This window comes from Macrobrachium rosenbergii, chromosome 7, assembly GCF_040412425.1.
Source record: "Macrobrachium rosenbergii isolate ZJJX-2024 chromosome 7, ASM4041242v1, whole genome shotgun sequence".
NCBI lineage: Eukaryota > Metazoa > Arthropoda > Malacostraca > Decapoda > Palaemonidae > Macrobrachium > Macrobrachium rosenbergii.
This window is the reverse complement of record NC_089747.1, coordinates 1,785,001-1,800,329: the sequence shown is the minus strand read 5'-3', so window position 1 is coordinate 1,800,329 and position 15,329 is coordinate 1,785,001. Positions and strand designations below refer to the sequence as shown.

Below are 15,329 nucleotides of genomic sequence, written 5' to 3'. Positions count from 1 at the left end.
ACTGGCCAATGAGAGGCAAGGTTGAAGCTTCAATGATATCAGCTCTGGATATTTACCGTCAGCTCCAGGCAAAATAATGGAGGGTGAGATATAGTTCAAGTAACTGATGTGGCTGAGCCAGATGTGTACATTCAAGTGGTTATCCTAGGGTAGAGCCACTCTGGAGGGTGTGGGGAGTTATCTTGGACAAATATATAATTTTTATTAGAGCTAAAGTCAAAAGTTTGGCTAAAGAGACCCTCCTCACAAACAAGCCAATTGGAAGCCAAGTTTTATCATTCTAGCTCTCAATGAAAGCAGTGGCAGGAGGAATAAAGAAAGGAAAAGCTAGGATTCAAAATACAAATCCTAAAATCTCACATTTTAAAATTCTGGAGTTCACAGATGCTTAGGCCTAAACTCAAACATTAGACTATAAGATGATTGTGATTATGTGGTCTAAGAAAGAGGTGCCTTCCAAAACTATTATGACTGAATGAGAAGTTGATTTTCAATCTGAAACAACCACAAAAGTATCAGCCCATCTTCCAAACTATCAAGGAAAAGTTGCATTATTGCAAAAGCACCAAGACTGTCTTATATTAGGAAGTGGCAGACTGTTTCTGGAAGCCAAGATTAGAATGTAAGAAGGGATTAGGCCTGTTGTGAGGACTATTTTCTGCATGAATGTTTGATGCGAATGGAAGAAATATATAAGGTTGAAGCTGTTGATAAAAACATTTTTACTCAGTGTACGTTCCATAATTTGAGCTGCAAGGGTATGAAATTTGGAGAAACGATTAGTGGTACACAGGTTAGGCCGAGTGAAGGAATGGAACAGTAAGCTTTGAGATGATTCGGTCATGTGGACAGCATGGAGAATGATTGATGGGTGAAAAAGGTTAATATTTCAAGTGTTAGAAATTGGTGGGAGGGGTACTGGAAAAGGTCCTTAATATCCGGAAAGAACTGAACCAATTCTGGAAAAACTGTAGAAGAAACTTTAGCTCTGTTTAGAGCTTAGTAACCATCATAAATTAAAGAAAAAAAATAATAGGGACAAATTCAAATTCAACATCCATTAAGATTGTCCACCCAGAAACCTGGGAACCTGGAGAATCAATACACTCGACCTCATTTAGCATATGTCTTCTGTATTAAAGAACACGATGATGTAGATACGGCAGAAATGTCTTCTAAATGAAATACTTGACAACCCGACACTAAAAGAAAGTCATATTCGAGTTACGTAAATGAATCACGTGTACGTCTTCTGAGTAGGCCTAACCCATCCAATGGGGGAAATGATTTATCGTTAGGCTAGTCCTCGAAGAAGGAAAACTATAGGAATTGATGTATTAACATCATGATTTTTGATAAAACTACGACTTTAATAATTTTAACATTAATGCAGTCATATACGAATATCATGATTATACCCGTTGCAATCACTCGACTTCTGTTAATGACAGTTGTATGCCTACGCTTAACAACACCAAAAACTATAAAAAACATCAGGAATGTGTCATAGCTTTTGGTTAGGTCTAAGAAACAAGGAACACGAAATTAGAAACGGAAAATTTAAAATGCATGTGAAACAGGAACGATTAATTAGGCCTATATTTAGGTTATATATTTGGTTTTCGGCCTAGTATTTGCTTCATATAGAACCGAACTTATCATCTCTATGAAAACTGTTAAATCAACTGAAAGAAATTTAACATCTTTGTACGAAATCTTCCATTACTTGAAAAAACCATTTTTGTGCATATGGTGAGAAACGAAACCAACTAGGGAAAGCAAACACCAAATACGATGTCAGAAGGTTTTCTCCTTTTTTTTATTTATACATCAGACATTCGAATACATGAGGAATGATGGGTACAAGAACTTAGTACTAATCCCTTTAAGTAATCAGGCCATTGCTGTATAGACCTATAATACAATCATGTCTTTGAGTTAAACACCTAAAAACAACTGCCCCAAGGCTGTTTCCTTCTTAAGCCAGGCTCCCCCCGAATTTGGCTTAAGAGGACACAGACTTCAGTCTCTTTTTTTTATGCATATAATTATATTCATATAATTATATATCTTTCCTAATCTACTTCTTATTTCATATACCAAAAATACATTTATTCCAGAGAGTTCTACGCTATGAACTTTATCAAAAGAGTTAACATGGAAAGGTGCACATGTTAGTTTTCAGAGGCTTTGCATACATACACACACACACACACACACACACACACACACACACATATATATATATATATATATATATATATATATATATATATATATATATATATATAGTGTTATCCCAAACAAACTTAAGGATATACAGTACTTGTAGACGGAACCCGTCTCATGAGATTTATGGGATTACTAGACAGATTCAGGATTACTGAAACATCCCCTTTGTGGTCACATTACAGCGTCAGTCAGTCTCCATCGAGTGTATGAACATGGAATATACTGAAATCGGTCCTTGTCATTTTATGTAATTAAAGATTACATAGGGTTACATACTTGATAAATACGAAAACGTATCTGTTAAAAATTCACAGTTCCGCGCAGCAGTATATAATCTATGAGCCTTACTGGAGGGTCCGTATTTTTAAAAACTTCTTCAGTTAAAACTCACTTTCTTTTCACTTAACCCCTAGAGGTTAATTTTGACTTAACTGAAAAAATATCAAACTTGGCAGAAGAGTCCCTTTGCCAATAGGCCTAGCCCCTAATGATGCTTCTAAACTATACACAATTTTACATAACTTTGGGGTTTATGGCTGTAAAGCTTAAATGGGATGAAGACAAAATTGCCTGATTATCAGGAAAATTGGTAAATACAAAGTTTAACCTAAAATTTCGTGGGTGGGACATGGGCTTCAAGCTAGAATATTTTACACGCATTTTTCTGGATAAAAACGAATATTTCGGGTATGTAACCGTTGATGTATATTGTTTATGCAAAATAAAAAATAATAATAATAAAAACGATTTAGTTGAATTGAAGAAATCAGACAACGATAAAAAAAAATTTGACATAAACATTTCATCTTGGAAGTCTAAAAGAACAAGAATGTTGGTGGCATGTTAAAAATAACTATTGCTCAGAACGTCATAACTTCCCAGAAGCACAACTATTTTAATGCAAAATTCAAAATGACAACTATACTCCTTCACGGAAAAGTGAATAAATAAACCTTTTATCTCTTCTTCGAGATCTTTTGGTCCAAGGAGGCAATAAAATGCACACACAGGTTCTTCAACTCCCGTCTGAATTCTTGTTAGGTTCAGGGCCTTGCCTCTGCCCCTCGCTCTTCCCTTCTCATCACAAGGCCAAACCGTTTCATTCTTGCAGATCTTAGTCTATTCTCCAGCTTCCGGACTATTATCTTTTCCATAATTTGTAAGTCCTTATGTCTCTACTGTGTAGCTTACATCTCTGGTATTACACTTAAATAACAACTCTATTTACTTACAAGGTTCTCTTCTTATTTCCTTTTAGTCTAGAAAACTTTCTCTCCACTTTCCCCAGCCTCGTGCTACCCTTTCTCTTACTGGCCCTTCAGTTTGGGTCTTGCAGTCCATGTGAACTCTGTGATCCGATCCCAAGTATCTCTCATAAGACATAGGCCTAATACATCTGATGCAAAAATGAGGGTAGACCTACTTTATAACTTTCACAATTAAGTCCTGTAAGTCTAAAGACATGATTTGGTATATGGATGAGCTATGCTGAATATATTTTGTCTTTCTGCAATCCTATTTAGGAGATTTCAACGCGTTCTTTCTCAAATTAAACACTGTTATACCAAACATCAAAGTAAAATGGGAAAAGGGTTACAGAATCGTTGGGAAGAATTTATCTTTGCTTTTGGTCATCTCATCGCCATGAGGTCAGTTAATGAATGTCTACAAAAAAAAAAAAATAAATAAATAAATAAAATAACAATAATCCCCAAACATTGAGACAAACATCTCTGACAAAGGTTACACTAAACCAAGGGTGCGTTAAAAAAAAATTCTCCCCCAACATGAAAAAAGTTAAAATCAACACGGTCAAGTTCAGATATCAGAATGCTATACTAATTACTTCCCCTGTACGTAGCACTAACTGCGCTGTATGCTAGAATACACCACATATAGTTTTAGCACCAACATTATAAACAAGAATGCAATGCTTACTGACTTTGGTTATATTGGTTGACTCACAGTTAACCCCCCCCCACCAAAAAAAAAAAAAAAGATGCTTAACAACTTTGTTGCAAAGCATACGACAGCTGGATCTAGTATATAATATATCTCCAAGGAGATATTATTTTGTATTTTGTAAATCCTCGTATGAGCGTGTATACGTGTGTGCGTTTCTCTCGAAGATATCTCTCTCTGTAATGACATGATACTTTTAATGGCATGAACTAATTTTCTTGATGTGGGTTTGTTTACAGTTCAAAAGCTACATCGTCAATATTGCCTATATCACTAAAGTGTAGTTTTGCATTTGGTATTATGTAGGTGTCTTTTGTTTATAACTGTGACAATAAGGAAAGATTATATATCTGGAAAGGTATACGAAATTTTCCAGCAATCGAAAAACATCAAAATTACAATAATCCTGATTCATCTCGAATAGACTCAAGTCTTTTGGAGTTTAAAACTCTTGACTTAACACCATTTTCACGAAAACTTTGCTGTTTCAATGGGAAAACAAAAACTAAAAATGTCAAAATTCAAAATAAAACTCTTCATAATGATAATAAAAAAAAAAAACATGCATAATAAAAATAACACAATCATAAGTGATACCTCAGTGCTGTGTGAATTAGGGTTACAAGTAAATAGTCAAATTCAGAAATAACAGTTTTCTATCTAGATGACAAAGCCAAACAATCCTAGGCCTATTGGAATCCAGACCTAAATGATTTTGAAATGAAATTACCAAATGCAACGGTAAAAACAGACATTTAACCTAAATGAATTTCTGGATGTTAAAGTTACGATTAAGGAGAATATGAAAGACTAAATACATAATTTTGGAATGCTTACATTAACTTCATCTCTGCTCTGGTCATCTATTGAAAGTAGGCCTAAGTAACGTGACAAAAAAATATTTAACGAATTGAAGCACAAAATCACTAAATGCCACACAAATTTAAATAGTTATAGTTTACGAGATGTCACATCACAAAAATTAAACACAAACGAATAACAATTATATGTAAACAACCTGAAAGAAAACAAAGTTTTCTAAATTATAACATTATTAGATAAAGAACTATCAGTCAAGAATCATTTCGGAGCAAATTACAGCAGTTATACTTAAAAATAAAGGAAAAGTATTTTAATTGTTGCCTGGTTGGATGGAAAAATATACACTCTTGTCGTATTATAAATATATGTTAATTATAGCCGTTGAAATAAGGAAGCTTAGTCAATCAATCAATTTCTTATCAGCTGTAGTTTCTTGATGGCTTCCACGCGCTGTAAAGGAGGTTTTCAATACTAATTAAACTAAAGTAATTACGCAGTCGACTTTTCATGGCTCAATATCAGTGCTATTCCGAAAAACAAGGTAAATCATTCAAAAAATAATAATTTCAGCTATTCAATTATTATAACTATGCACAGATGATAATTTGTATTACGTGAAACGGTATATACGATTTTCATGGCCAGATATAAGGGATGAGAATCACTGGTATCAATAATCGAATAAGAAATTGGATTTCAGTAGAAGATATACATCGTCTCTATTTGATTACATTATGAAGACTTTGGAACTTATACTTTGTATTGTAAGATGTACTAACATGCCCTAGAAATAGTAGAAATTAAAATTAATACCTCTGTCAAAGTAAATAATATGCCCTTTTCAATCATGGCGGCCTACCTCGCAGTGATTCGAGTGATTAGTATGACAAAGCTACCATTGTTGACAGCTGTCACTAACCAGTTACCAGTGTACCATTTTCAGTAATAGAGTAACGTTTTGGAATATGAAACTTTGCTTGATTATTTGCATATTTATCGGAATATTATATATTTTTTAAGTTTGTGAGTGTGTTAAGTTAATTTGTGAAATGTGGAAGACTGAATTTAAGAGTGAAGAAGTTTACATCTAACAAGAATGATAAAATTCCTTCTGTTTGTGAAAGTTATTCACATAAAAGTAAGTATATTTCTTTGAAAGTAATCGGTTGTTTTGAATATTTTTTATGATATTTATAGACTAAAAATAACAATGTGGCATTTCTAAGAGTATTATGGCAATTTATGGTTTAATGACAGATGTAATATGTCAGGTTAAGTGTAGCCTAGGGTATAGTTATAATTTATTTATGCCTTTAATAAGTTCCTTGTATTTTAAGAGGTTTTAAAAATGATTTTGACAAACTGAATGTTCATTTTCAGTGCAAACACTCTCTTAGTTTATTATAACTTCTATTATTAATAATTATGGCCTGTCTGAAACCCCCTCTCTTAACTAATGGGAGGACCTAGCACCCTAGGTTAGGTTAGGGCAGGAAGGTTTGGTCACTGTGCATCCTTTTTTTTTTTGTTTTTTTTACTCAAATTTGCTTCTCCAAGTCAAAAAACTCCAGGCACCTACTATGGTTTTGTTAGATATACAGCATAGGGAATGGTGATATATCAGCCCTGCATCTGTGGTAGAAATGAATGTGAAAATCGTCAGTTCACTTGCTAAACACTTTAAACAGCATATTTAAACAGTATTGAAAATACGGAGTATATTTTTATGACTGCTAATTGTGGGGTTTTACATATCAGACCATTATTGTTGATACAAATCATTCATTTTTTCATTTCCTTTGCACATAAAATCCTACAAGTTTTGGAACTCTAAAAAAAGAGTAATGTTCACCAACGGGAAAAATTATATGAAGATATAAAGCACAGAAAAGGGCAGTGGAACCAGCAATTAGAGGGTTACATCCTAACCTAATCTAGGACACCAAATCCTACCTGGCTGTGAATCCCTGGACTGCCAATGTAGCTTATACATATGGTATTGCTTACTTTAAATTTTTAAAGTAAGCAATACCATATTATTAAAGATTTTAAGTCAGAAGTGTGGTTCTTTTGTTGTTAGTAACAAAAGCTTCAGTAAAAGAGGCTTACTCGTCACCAGTGTAGTACAGTTCTTTGCATTACTGGTATCAGAAATTGTATTTAGGGAAAATTGTAGTTCCAACATAGGTGGCTATAGATGTAAGAAGGCATTGACTCATTCAGCTTATTTTCACATGGTGAACCACTACAAAACTAAAATCTGTTTCTATCTTCAAGAATCACAACACATCATCAATCTATTTAATGTTTTAGTAATGGCATCAAGAGCCTTGATGAAGCACGGTATACCAAACTTGAAAGGAGGGATATTGGTGAAGAATTTTCATTGAGCTGAATTTTACATGTTTGTCAATAAGTTGTGGTAAAATCCTTGGGACACACACAAACTTATAAGTGCATTCCATTTTAAGTTTCAAGTTATGGAATTCAATACTTGACGACTTGAGTATTTTCTCACACACATTTTTAAAAAGTTACAATTGGGTAGACACATAAGGCTCTGTTTCTCAACACCTGAAGAAACAAATCATTTAAATACGTCAGGATCATCCTTGACAAAACATGTAATACATAGAGGGTACTTCATGGTTTTTCTTTGTTATTATACACATAAAAACAGATTCATCTGGAGGAAGGCATCTTTAGACCCTGTAAAAGGACTCCTCAGTTGTGTAAACCAGATATACTTCTTTGTAAACAAAGATAAATGATAAATAAATAACTTTTCCAGATTACAGTGCAGGTAAAGAAGAAGAATTTTATACATAGGTTGAGTTGCCATTGATTTGTGCATTCGCACAGTTAGTGAAATTGTTGAGAATACACTTTCTGTAAAGGACCATTGATGTTTTTGACGATCTCTCAGTCACTGACCGCTTTTTGGGTACTGTGGTGGTACTTGTGGTTGTGGAGGAAATTGGGCATCTCCCTTGACCCTCAGTTGAAACCTGAAGATAAGGAAAAGAGTGCAGTGTTTTAGTCTTCATTATAAACAGCCAAGTATTACAGATAGCTTGTGAAGGACTTTGAGGAGGAGGGTTACGTATTTTTTCAGGAACTGGAGGTACTGTAGACAGTTCATTACACTGATGCTGAAAAGATATTTCTAAGCTGCTTTCACTGAAAACATTAAAGACAGTTTAATTGATGGCTGAATAGTTTCTAATTTTCAATTAGAAAGGTATGCAAATGTAATTTATGAGGTAAAGTAAGCAAATGTCATTCAGGGAATAAAGATAGGCTACTTGAATCATGTAAATGATGCTGTCAACTTAGCTTTAAAGATTATGGTTCCTTATTAAGTGTGAACATTCAACAAATGTTGTTCAGAGGTGAATGACTCATATTGTTATGGGTGATGAGGCCATACCTGAACCAAGAGAGACTTCCGCTGTGGTTCCATCGACCCAGACGAAGTGGAGCAGAAGTCTGAGGAAACTTTAGACTCTAAAGATGTGAGATTTGTGGTGCGACCTGAGGAGGGACCCTTGTTGGATGTGTCAAGGCGCAGAGGTGAGCAACAAGAACGGGATATTAAGATAGCCTGCAAAGAGAAAAGATTGTGAGTAAGGGGATGTATAAATATCATCTGTAAATACTTTATAGGTTATTTTGAGGGTGTTTTTCTCTGAATGGTCTATTTATGTTTTTGTTGATTGTGCTTCATCTACCTCTTCCCATCTGAGAGATCTGGTCGACCAGACTCTTTCTCTTCTTTTCATCAGTGACCTCCTTCAGATCCAGTTGTGCTTGGTCAGTTCATATGGGGCTCATTTTGCTTTACCCATCAGTTCTTTGAAGGTCGTTTTCAACATCTCTTAATCCTTTGTGATGTTTTAAATGGGAGTCTGGAAATTAACTAAAAGGAAAATTAAAACTCGACTTGTTTCAATGTTCCCATGACCAATTTCCTCTTTATCTCCCTGATAGTTATTTTGCATTTGCAGCATTGTTTCAGAATATGGAAATGAGCCCCACATCTCAGTATTCCGTGTGTAAAAGGGCTACAGCACTGGCCTGGGTAAGTGGGTAAGTCTGCCTCTACAAGATTAGGATGTATTTTGGTGCCACATGTACTTTGAATAATTTCTTTCTATCTATGTGGGACCGGATAGTCGTTTCGTTTATAATTATTTCCATAACTGGGAAGCTGCATTACAAGTCATTCATGTAACAACAAAGTACAGTAATCCTTCAGTTATCCACACTCACATTATCTACATTATCTGCAAGCAATCTGCACCCAGGCACCCAAGATATATGTGTAATATATACAGTGTTAGAAATCATTTTCTGAAAATTATAATTGCCTGTAAGGGAGGAAAAATATCAGTCATCATCTGTTGTTAAAATAAAAAGCAAGAAATTGTTTCAGTGACATCAGTCATAATGGAGCCAAGGCCCAGACAGAACATTTCCATTCAGCAACTCACCTTGAAACCCGACCTGAACTTGTCGTTGAAGAATGCGTAAAGGATTGGGTTGATGCAGGAATTGGAGGCCCCGAGCCACTGAGCGATTGGGGCCAAGGTGTGTATGACTTGGTACTCCATTTCTGTTGGCTGTGACCCAAACTGGAACAGAATAATGAGGAAAGGTTTAATGGAATGTCTTTCTATTTTGGTTAAGGATTTTGGGTGTATTTATGCCTGCAAATGTTTGTATGGTATTGTCTGTCAAAGTCTTGTGGGTACGTGCATGCCTATTTATACGTACAGCTGTATAAATGTGCATTGTGTATCAAGCACCTTGCCTGGCCTGGTACGTTTTATATTTTTGTTTTCCCTCCACTCAGTTCAAGTTTTGTATCCCCTCATCATTACTACTTATTCCCCTCACCTCACTATACTTTGTATCCCCTTACCTAACGACTTTGTTTCCCACAATCTTGCTACGTGTTGGCCTTCGCCTGCATTCACCTGACTACCTTACTACTTTGTCTCCCCTCACTTTACTACCATGTTTCCCTTCACTCTGGTTCCTCCTCATCTCACTACTTTGCTTCCCCTCACCTTACTACACTTCATTCCCCTCACCTTGAGTCTCGCAAAGATGACGTACAGAGGAAGCCAAGACATGGTGAAGAGCACCACCACAACCAGCAGCATCTTGATCACTTTGATCTTGGACCTGTGGATCATCATGGCCACCCCTTCGTCCTGTCTCTCACCTGGGAGCTTTCGGCACCATACCTGCAGGGAAGAGAGAGATTGGGTTAGGTTAGGTTAGGTCTGGTAGATGACCGAGATAGAGTGCCTTTTCCAAAAGGTTTGGGACTTGAGTCCTTTCTGTAAGCGTTGCCTTTTACTTTTTCCTTAAGTGTTGCCTCTTGCTGTGAGCATGGAAGTTACATTCTTTTCTTAAGTGCACAGTTAACATTATAGACTACAGCAGTTCAGTTTCACTTACTCATATGAGAGGCTGTATTCTTGTATACCTGGGTTTCTCCATCTATATTTAGGTTATTCTTATGATCTTCTCATACCACTACTAAATGCTTTGTTGATTGTAGATAGTTTAGTTGATAGTGTTCTCAGTGTGCTGAAAATTTAAATTTCTGTCTTCTTATTGCAGACTCACCAGTGACTAGCCTCAGACTATTGAATTTACTACCCATATCTTCTCCTTCTGAGTGAAAAACATCATGGAAGAACCATTTTGTAAAGGTACGTCTGTAACTGAAGTGTTAAAGTGTAGATACCAAAGCAATGCCTCTCCTGACCAGTTTCTTCCAATGCACGTGAGACTTATCAGAATTTGAGTGGAGGAATTGTCCTTGAATGGAAATGTTTATCTTCATTTGTTTCTTTTGGCTAAACAACATGGAGTGTTGTTGTCTTGATGGGAACCATTTTAACGAGGATCAGTGTGAATTGTTTGAACTTGGCAGTCACAAACTTTTTATTTTCTTGCCCTTAAAATTGTGAAAGATCTTGCGTTGAAATTTTGGTTCCGTGGCCATTTTATAGAAGAAGGTATTGTTTTGTTCCATGTTTTGCCTTGAGAAACTGAATGGCATCTAGGTTGTTCGTAGTATGTTTAAAATGGAAAACAGCAGTAGTATATATTCAAATATAAAGCCATAAATACCCCTTGCTATCAAATCCACTTTAGCCCCCACCTTACAACAAAAGGGAATTATACTGTATATATGAAAATACTTTAGAGTTAACAAATGTAAACAATGAAACATATTCTTTATATATCTATGTTTTGCTTACACTGTCATTGATCAAGAACAGTACGAGTACTGTACCTTCTGCCATATAAGGATGTAGCAGATGGAAATGACCGTGAGAGGTAGGAGGTAACACATGACCAGGTTTGCCAGCACGAAGTACAAATTACCCCCTTCTTCGTCTGGCCACTTCTCCGTGCATATCTGTAATGGGATAACGGGTTCGTTTAGTAGTTTGGTAATAAAAGGATGGGAAAGTACAGTATAGAACATAATTAATTACTTGAAGAATAAATTTTAAGCCGATAGGTGGCTGTGGTTTAGGATAGTAAGTACAAGTTGCTGTTAAGTAAATTCTTACTGTTTTTGCTCATTGGACAGAGTACATGCAATAAAATCAGATAATGTATCTATATGAGTGATTAGCCTGCCTGTCTTAATCTACATAATCAGCTTTTTAAATCTTTTGGTAATGTTCTGGATCTAAAAGCACAAAATCTTTCTGCTACAGTTTAGGACAAAATCTGAGTTTACTACTGCCCCTAGCCATTGTGCTATGGGTATCCTTGTGAATCAGTAAATTCCAAGTACCACGCCTGAGAAAACTTTGTGGCTAACCCATGTGCCAGCTTGAAAACAGTAGAGACTGATTGTAAAGCTATAAAGCTACCAGAAATCAATGGTGACCCTCATGCAGTCAAGAAATTATATCTGGCACTATCTCTGATTTTAGCTTGATGCCTCAGCAGGAAACTTCTGCATTTGTCTTGGTTAGTCAAATTGTTTTTTTTTTATTATTATTTTACATAAATGCTGATCAATATTCGACAGTACTACTTTTGGATTACTTTTATATTATTTCAATCAGTATTCGGCACAGCTTACAGTTTTCACATTCTGTCTGTCAGAAAAATGTGTTTTAGATACAAGAGCACATTTAATGTCAACTTTTACATTTTTTGCATTATTGAGTTGGTTTCAAATCTAACAGCATCATCCAAGTTTGTTTCAAGTTCCCATTGCTTTGTTTATTGATTGATTGATAAATTCATTTCACATCACGCATCTTTGATCATACTAAGTGAATAAAAACGGTCCCTTGCATCCAATTTATCTTGTTTTTCACATAGCACTGCACCTTCCTTTCGGTCACAGGAATTAATCGGCAATAATTTGTTTGAGGGAAGATTTTTCTAAATCTTAGAAAAATACTTAAGCAGTATTTAGAGAGAAATTTACACATTTTTGCTGCATCAGTAGCAAAATTTACACGTTTTTGCTGCATCAGTAGCAACCCTAGTAGTTATGTCTGGGTCGTATTTTTACGTTGGTCTGTGTATACATTGTACAGTGACACAGAAAATTGCTAAGGTTGCTGTCTGTCAGACATTCAGAATAAAGAGTGCTAATTTTACATTAGGAACATTAATTCAAGGGTTACTAAGCTGTGTACGTTGAACATATGTTACATATGTGATTTCTGAGGTTTATCTGAATTGCTTTTCCCACATTAGTATTTAAGCCAAGATGTCTAAAGTTGGAGGCCTCAAATCATAGGATTGCAAGGAGGTAAACCTGTAGGCTAAGGGTTCTAAGGCTGGGAACCACTAATCTAAGGATTCTTAGGGTGGGAACCACTTACCTAAGGATTCTAAGGCTGGGAAGCACTTACCTAAGGATTCTAAGATTGGGATCTCAGAGCTAAGGATTCCTAGGTTGGGAACATTTTGTCAAAGATTCTAAGGTTGGGAAAACCTGAACTAAGGATTCTAAGGATTCTAATATTAGGAACCTCAGATCTATGGATTGTATGGATTCTAAGGGTAGAAACCCCAGAGCTACGGATTCTAAGATGGGAACATCCGAGCTTAGGATTTTAAGATTGGGAACCTCAAGGCTAAGGATTTAAAGATTGGAAACATCTGAACTATGGATTCTAAAGTTGGGAACATCTCATCCAAGGATTCTAAGAGAGAACACCAGAGCTGAGGACTCTAAGGCTGGAAACCTCTGAGCTAAGGATTCCAAGATGGTGCGCTCATTATATGTAGCAACGCTCGACAAAACCCTGCATTATAAGTCCAGTATCCTGAAGACCAGGCCCTTACCTTGAGATCAGTGTTGGGAATGGGCTCCAGCTTGAAGAAGATAGCCCAGGGGAGGGTGATGGTGAGAGAGAACACCCAGATGACGACGATGATCCTCCTGCAGGTGCGGGAGGTGATCTGGCACTTCATCGGGTAGCAGATGGCCAGGGCCCTGTCCACGGAGATCGCCACCAGGGTATTGATGGAGGCCGAGACACTCACTCCTTGGAGGTACGTCACGGTCTTGCACACGAAGAGGCCTAGGACCCAGGCTGGTTTTGGGTAGATAGAAAAGAACATGGCAGTACATTATTAGAGACTGGAGGTACTTAGTTAAATGTTTGGACCTTACTTATCAAGGAATTAACTAGCAAATGTATACAATTAGCGAGAGATTTATAGTATTATGGTAAAATTAATGGGCTCTACAAAGGCTGTCCGTATAGTAGACCTCTGCGAAGTTTAAAATAGAATTGGTATAGTAAGAAATATGGAGATATGTAGGAATGGTGAAAAGTTTAACTAAGGTGAAAGGATGGGCTAGAAGGTTTAAAGATGGTTTGGTCATGTGGAAAGAATGGAAGATGAACGGCTGGTAAAAATAGTGCATAACTCAAAAGTATTAGGGTGAAGGAAGCAGAGGAAGACATAGAAATAGTAGGATAAACTGGATGAGATTCATATTGGAGAGGAATAGTGTTTACAGAATAAAGGTGAATTGTGCAGTATATTTAGGTGTTTTGACACACTGCTGATGCTCCCTCTCAGTAGGTGTATAAAGTAGCAGATATTGTGAAAGTTTAACTGCATTCGTGGTTCATACAAGATTCAGTAGTTGATGTATGAATGTAGCAGTGACATTGTATTGATTTTTCTCAGAAGTCACCCCATTTGAGAGACAGGTTATATACTTCTTCTTCTTTTTCTTCTTCTTCTTCAGACCAATTTTTTGTTGTTACAGGTTCTTCTTCTTCTTCTTCTTCTTCTTCTTCTTCTTCTTCTTCTTCTTCTTCTTCTTCTTCTTCTTCTTGTTACCAATTTTTGTTGTTGTTACAGTAACCTCCGCTTTTCATTAAAACTTCCAGCCTCCCTCAGATATTAATGTCAGGCATCCGTATCCGGCCAATCCCGGGCCCTCTCTCTCTCCCAGGCGAATTCACTCATTATGCTGATAGCGGAAGATGTAAGTTAAATCTCGGAGACAAAAGGCAAGAATGAATTTCTTCCTGACAAGATTAAACCTTTTTTTTTTTTTTAATTTTAATTCCTTCCTTTGTGTCTGATTCATTTTCATATATTTTTTATTAATTTCTGAGGGATAATTTTTCTCTCTTTCCGAGGAATGAGGAAGAGGAAGGAAAGGAGGCGAAGATAATGGGAATAATAGTGTCCCATGATTTGGGTTGTGTTAAAATAGAACTTATTTAGCTTATGTTAAAATGTCTCATGATTTGAGTTATGCTAAAATTGCAATGGTTTGTGTTAGAGTGACCCGTGATATGGTTTATGTCCCATGAATTATGTTGGGGATTTGTTAAAATGTCCCATGATTTGGGCTGTGTTGAAACGCCCCATGATTCGTTAAGAAGTCCCTATGATTTATGTTAAAATTTCCCATGGTTTCTGTTAAAACGTCCGGTAATTTCTGTTAAAACGACCCATAATTTGTAAAAGACACGTTACAATTTCCCATGATTTATTTTAAAATGTCCCATGATCTGAGTTGCGTTAAAGTATCCCATGATGTATATTAAAAACGACCCATAATATGTAAAAACAATTCATAACATCCCATGATTTATGTTAAAATGCCCCATAATTTGAATTACGTTAAAACGATCCATGATTTATGTTCCAATGCCCCATGATTTGAATTACGTTAAAACGATCCATGATTTATGTTCCAATGCCTCATGATTTGAATTACGTTAAAACGATCCATGATTTATGTTCCAATGCCCCATGATTTGAATTACGTTAAAACGATC

At 36.0% G+C, this 15,329-nt stretch overlaps 2 protein-coding genes across 2 annotated transcripts in view; one reads left to right on the top strand and one right to left on the bottom strand.

The window, feature by feature from the left end:
• Positions 1–1,790: 1,790 nt before the first annotated feature.
• The window catches only part of LOC136839990 (neuropeptide SIFamide receptor-like), a 28,170-nt gene continuing 14,631 nt past the window's right edge, over positions 1,791–15,329 (bottom strand). The window contains exons 2-7 of the mRNA XM_067106266.1: positions 13,363–13,613; positions 11,333–11,458; positions 10,113–10,268; positions 9,510–9,650; positions 8,447–8,620; positions 1,791–8,024 (exon numbers count right to left, since the gene is read on the bottom strand). Of these exons, the coding sequence (XP_066962367.1) occupies positions 7,836–8,024; positions 8,447–8,620; positions 9,510–9,650; positions 10,113–10,268; positions 11,333–11,458; positions 13,363–13,613 (1,037 nt within the window). The 3' untranslated portion in view covers positions 1,791–7,835. The remainder of the gene's footprint in view (positions 8,025–8,446; positions 8,621–9,509; positions 9,651–10,112; positions 10,269–11,332; positions 11,459–13,362; positions 13,614–15,329) is intronic.
• Galt (Galactose-1-phosphate uridylyltransferase) overlaps positions 6,017–15,329 on the top strand; it is a 58,781-nt gene continuing 49,468 nt past the window's right edge. The window contains exons 1-2 of the mRNA XM_067106267.1: positions 6,017–6,154; positions 10,651–10,742. The gene's annotated coding sequence lies outside the window, so the exon portion shown is untranslated. The remainder of the gene's footprint in view (positions 6,155–10,650; positions 10,743–15,329) is intronic.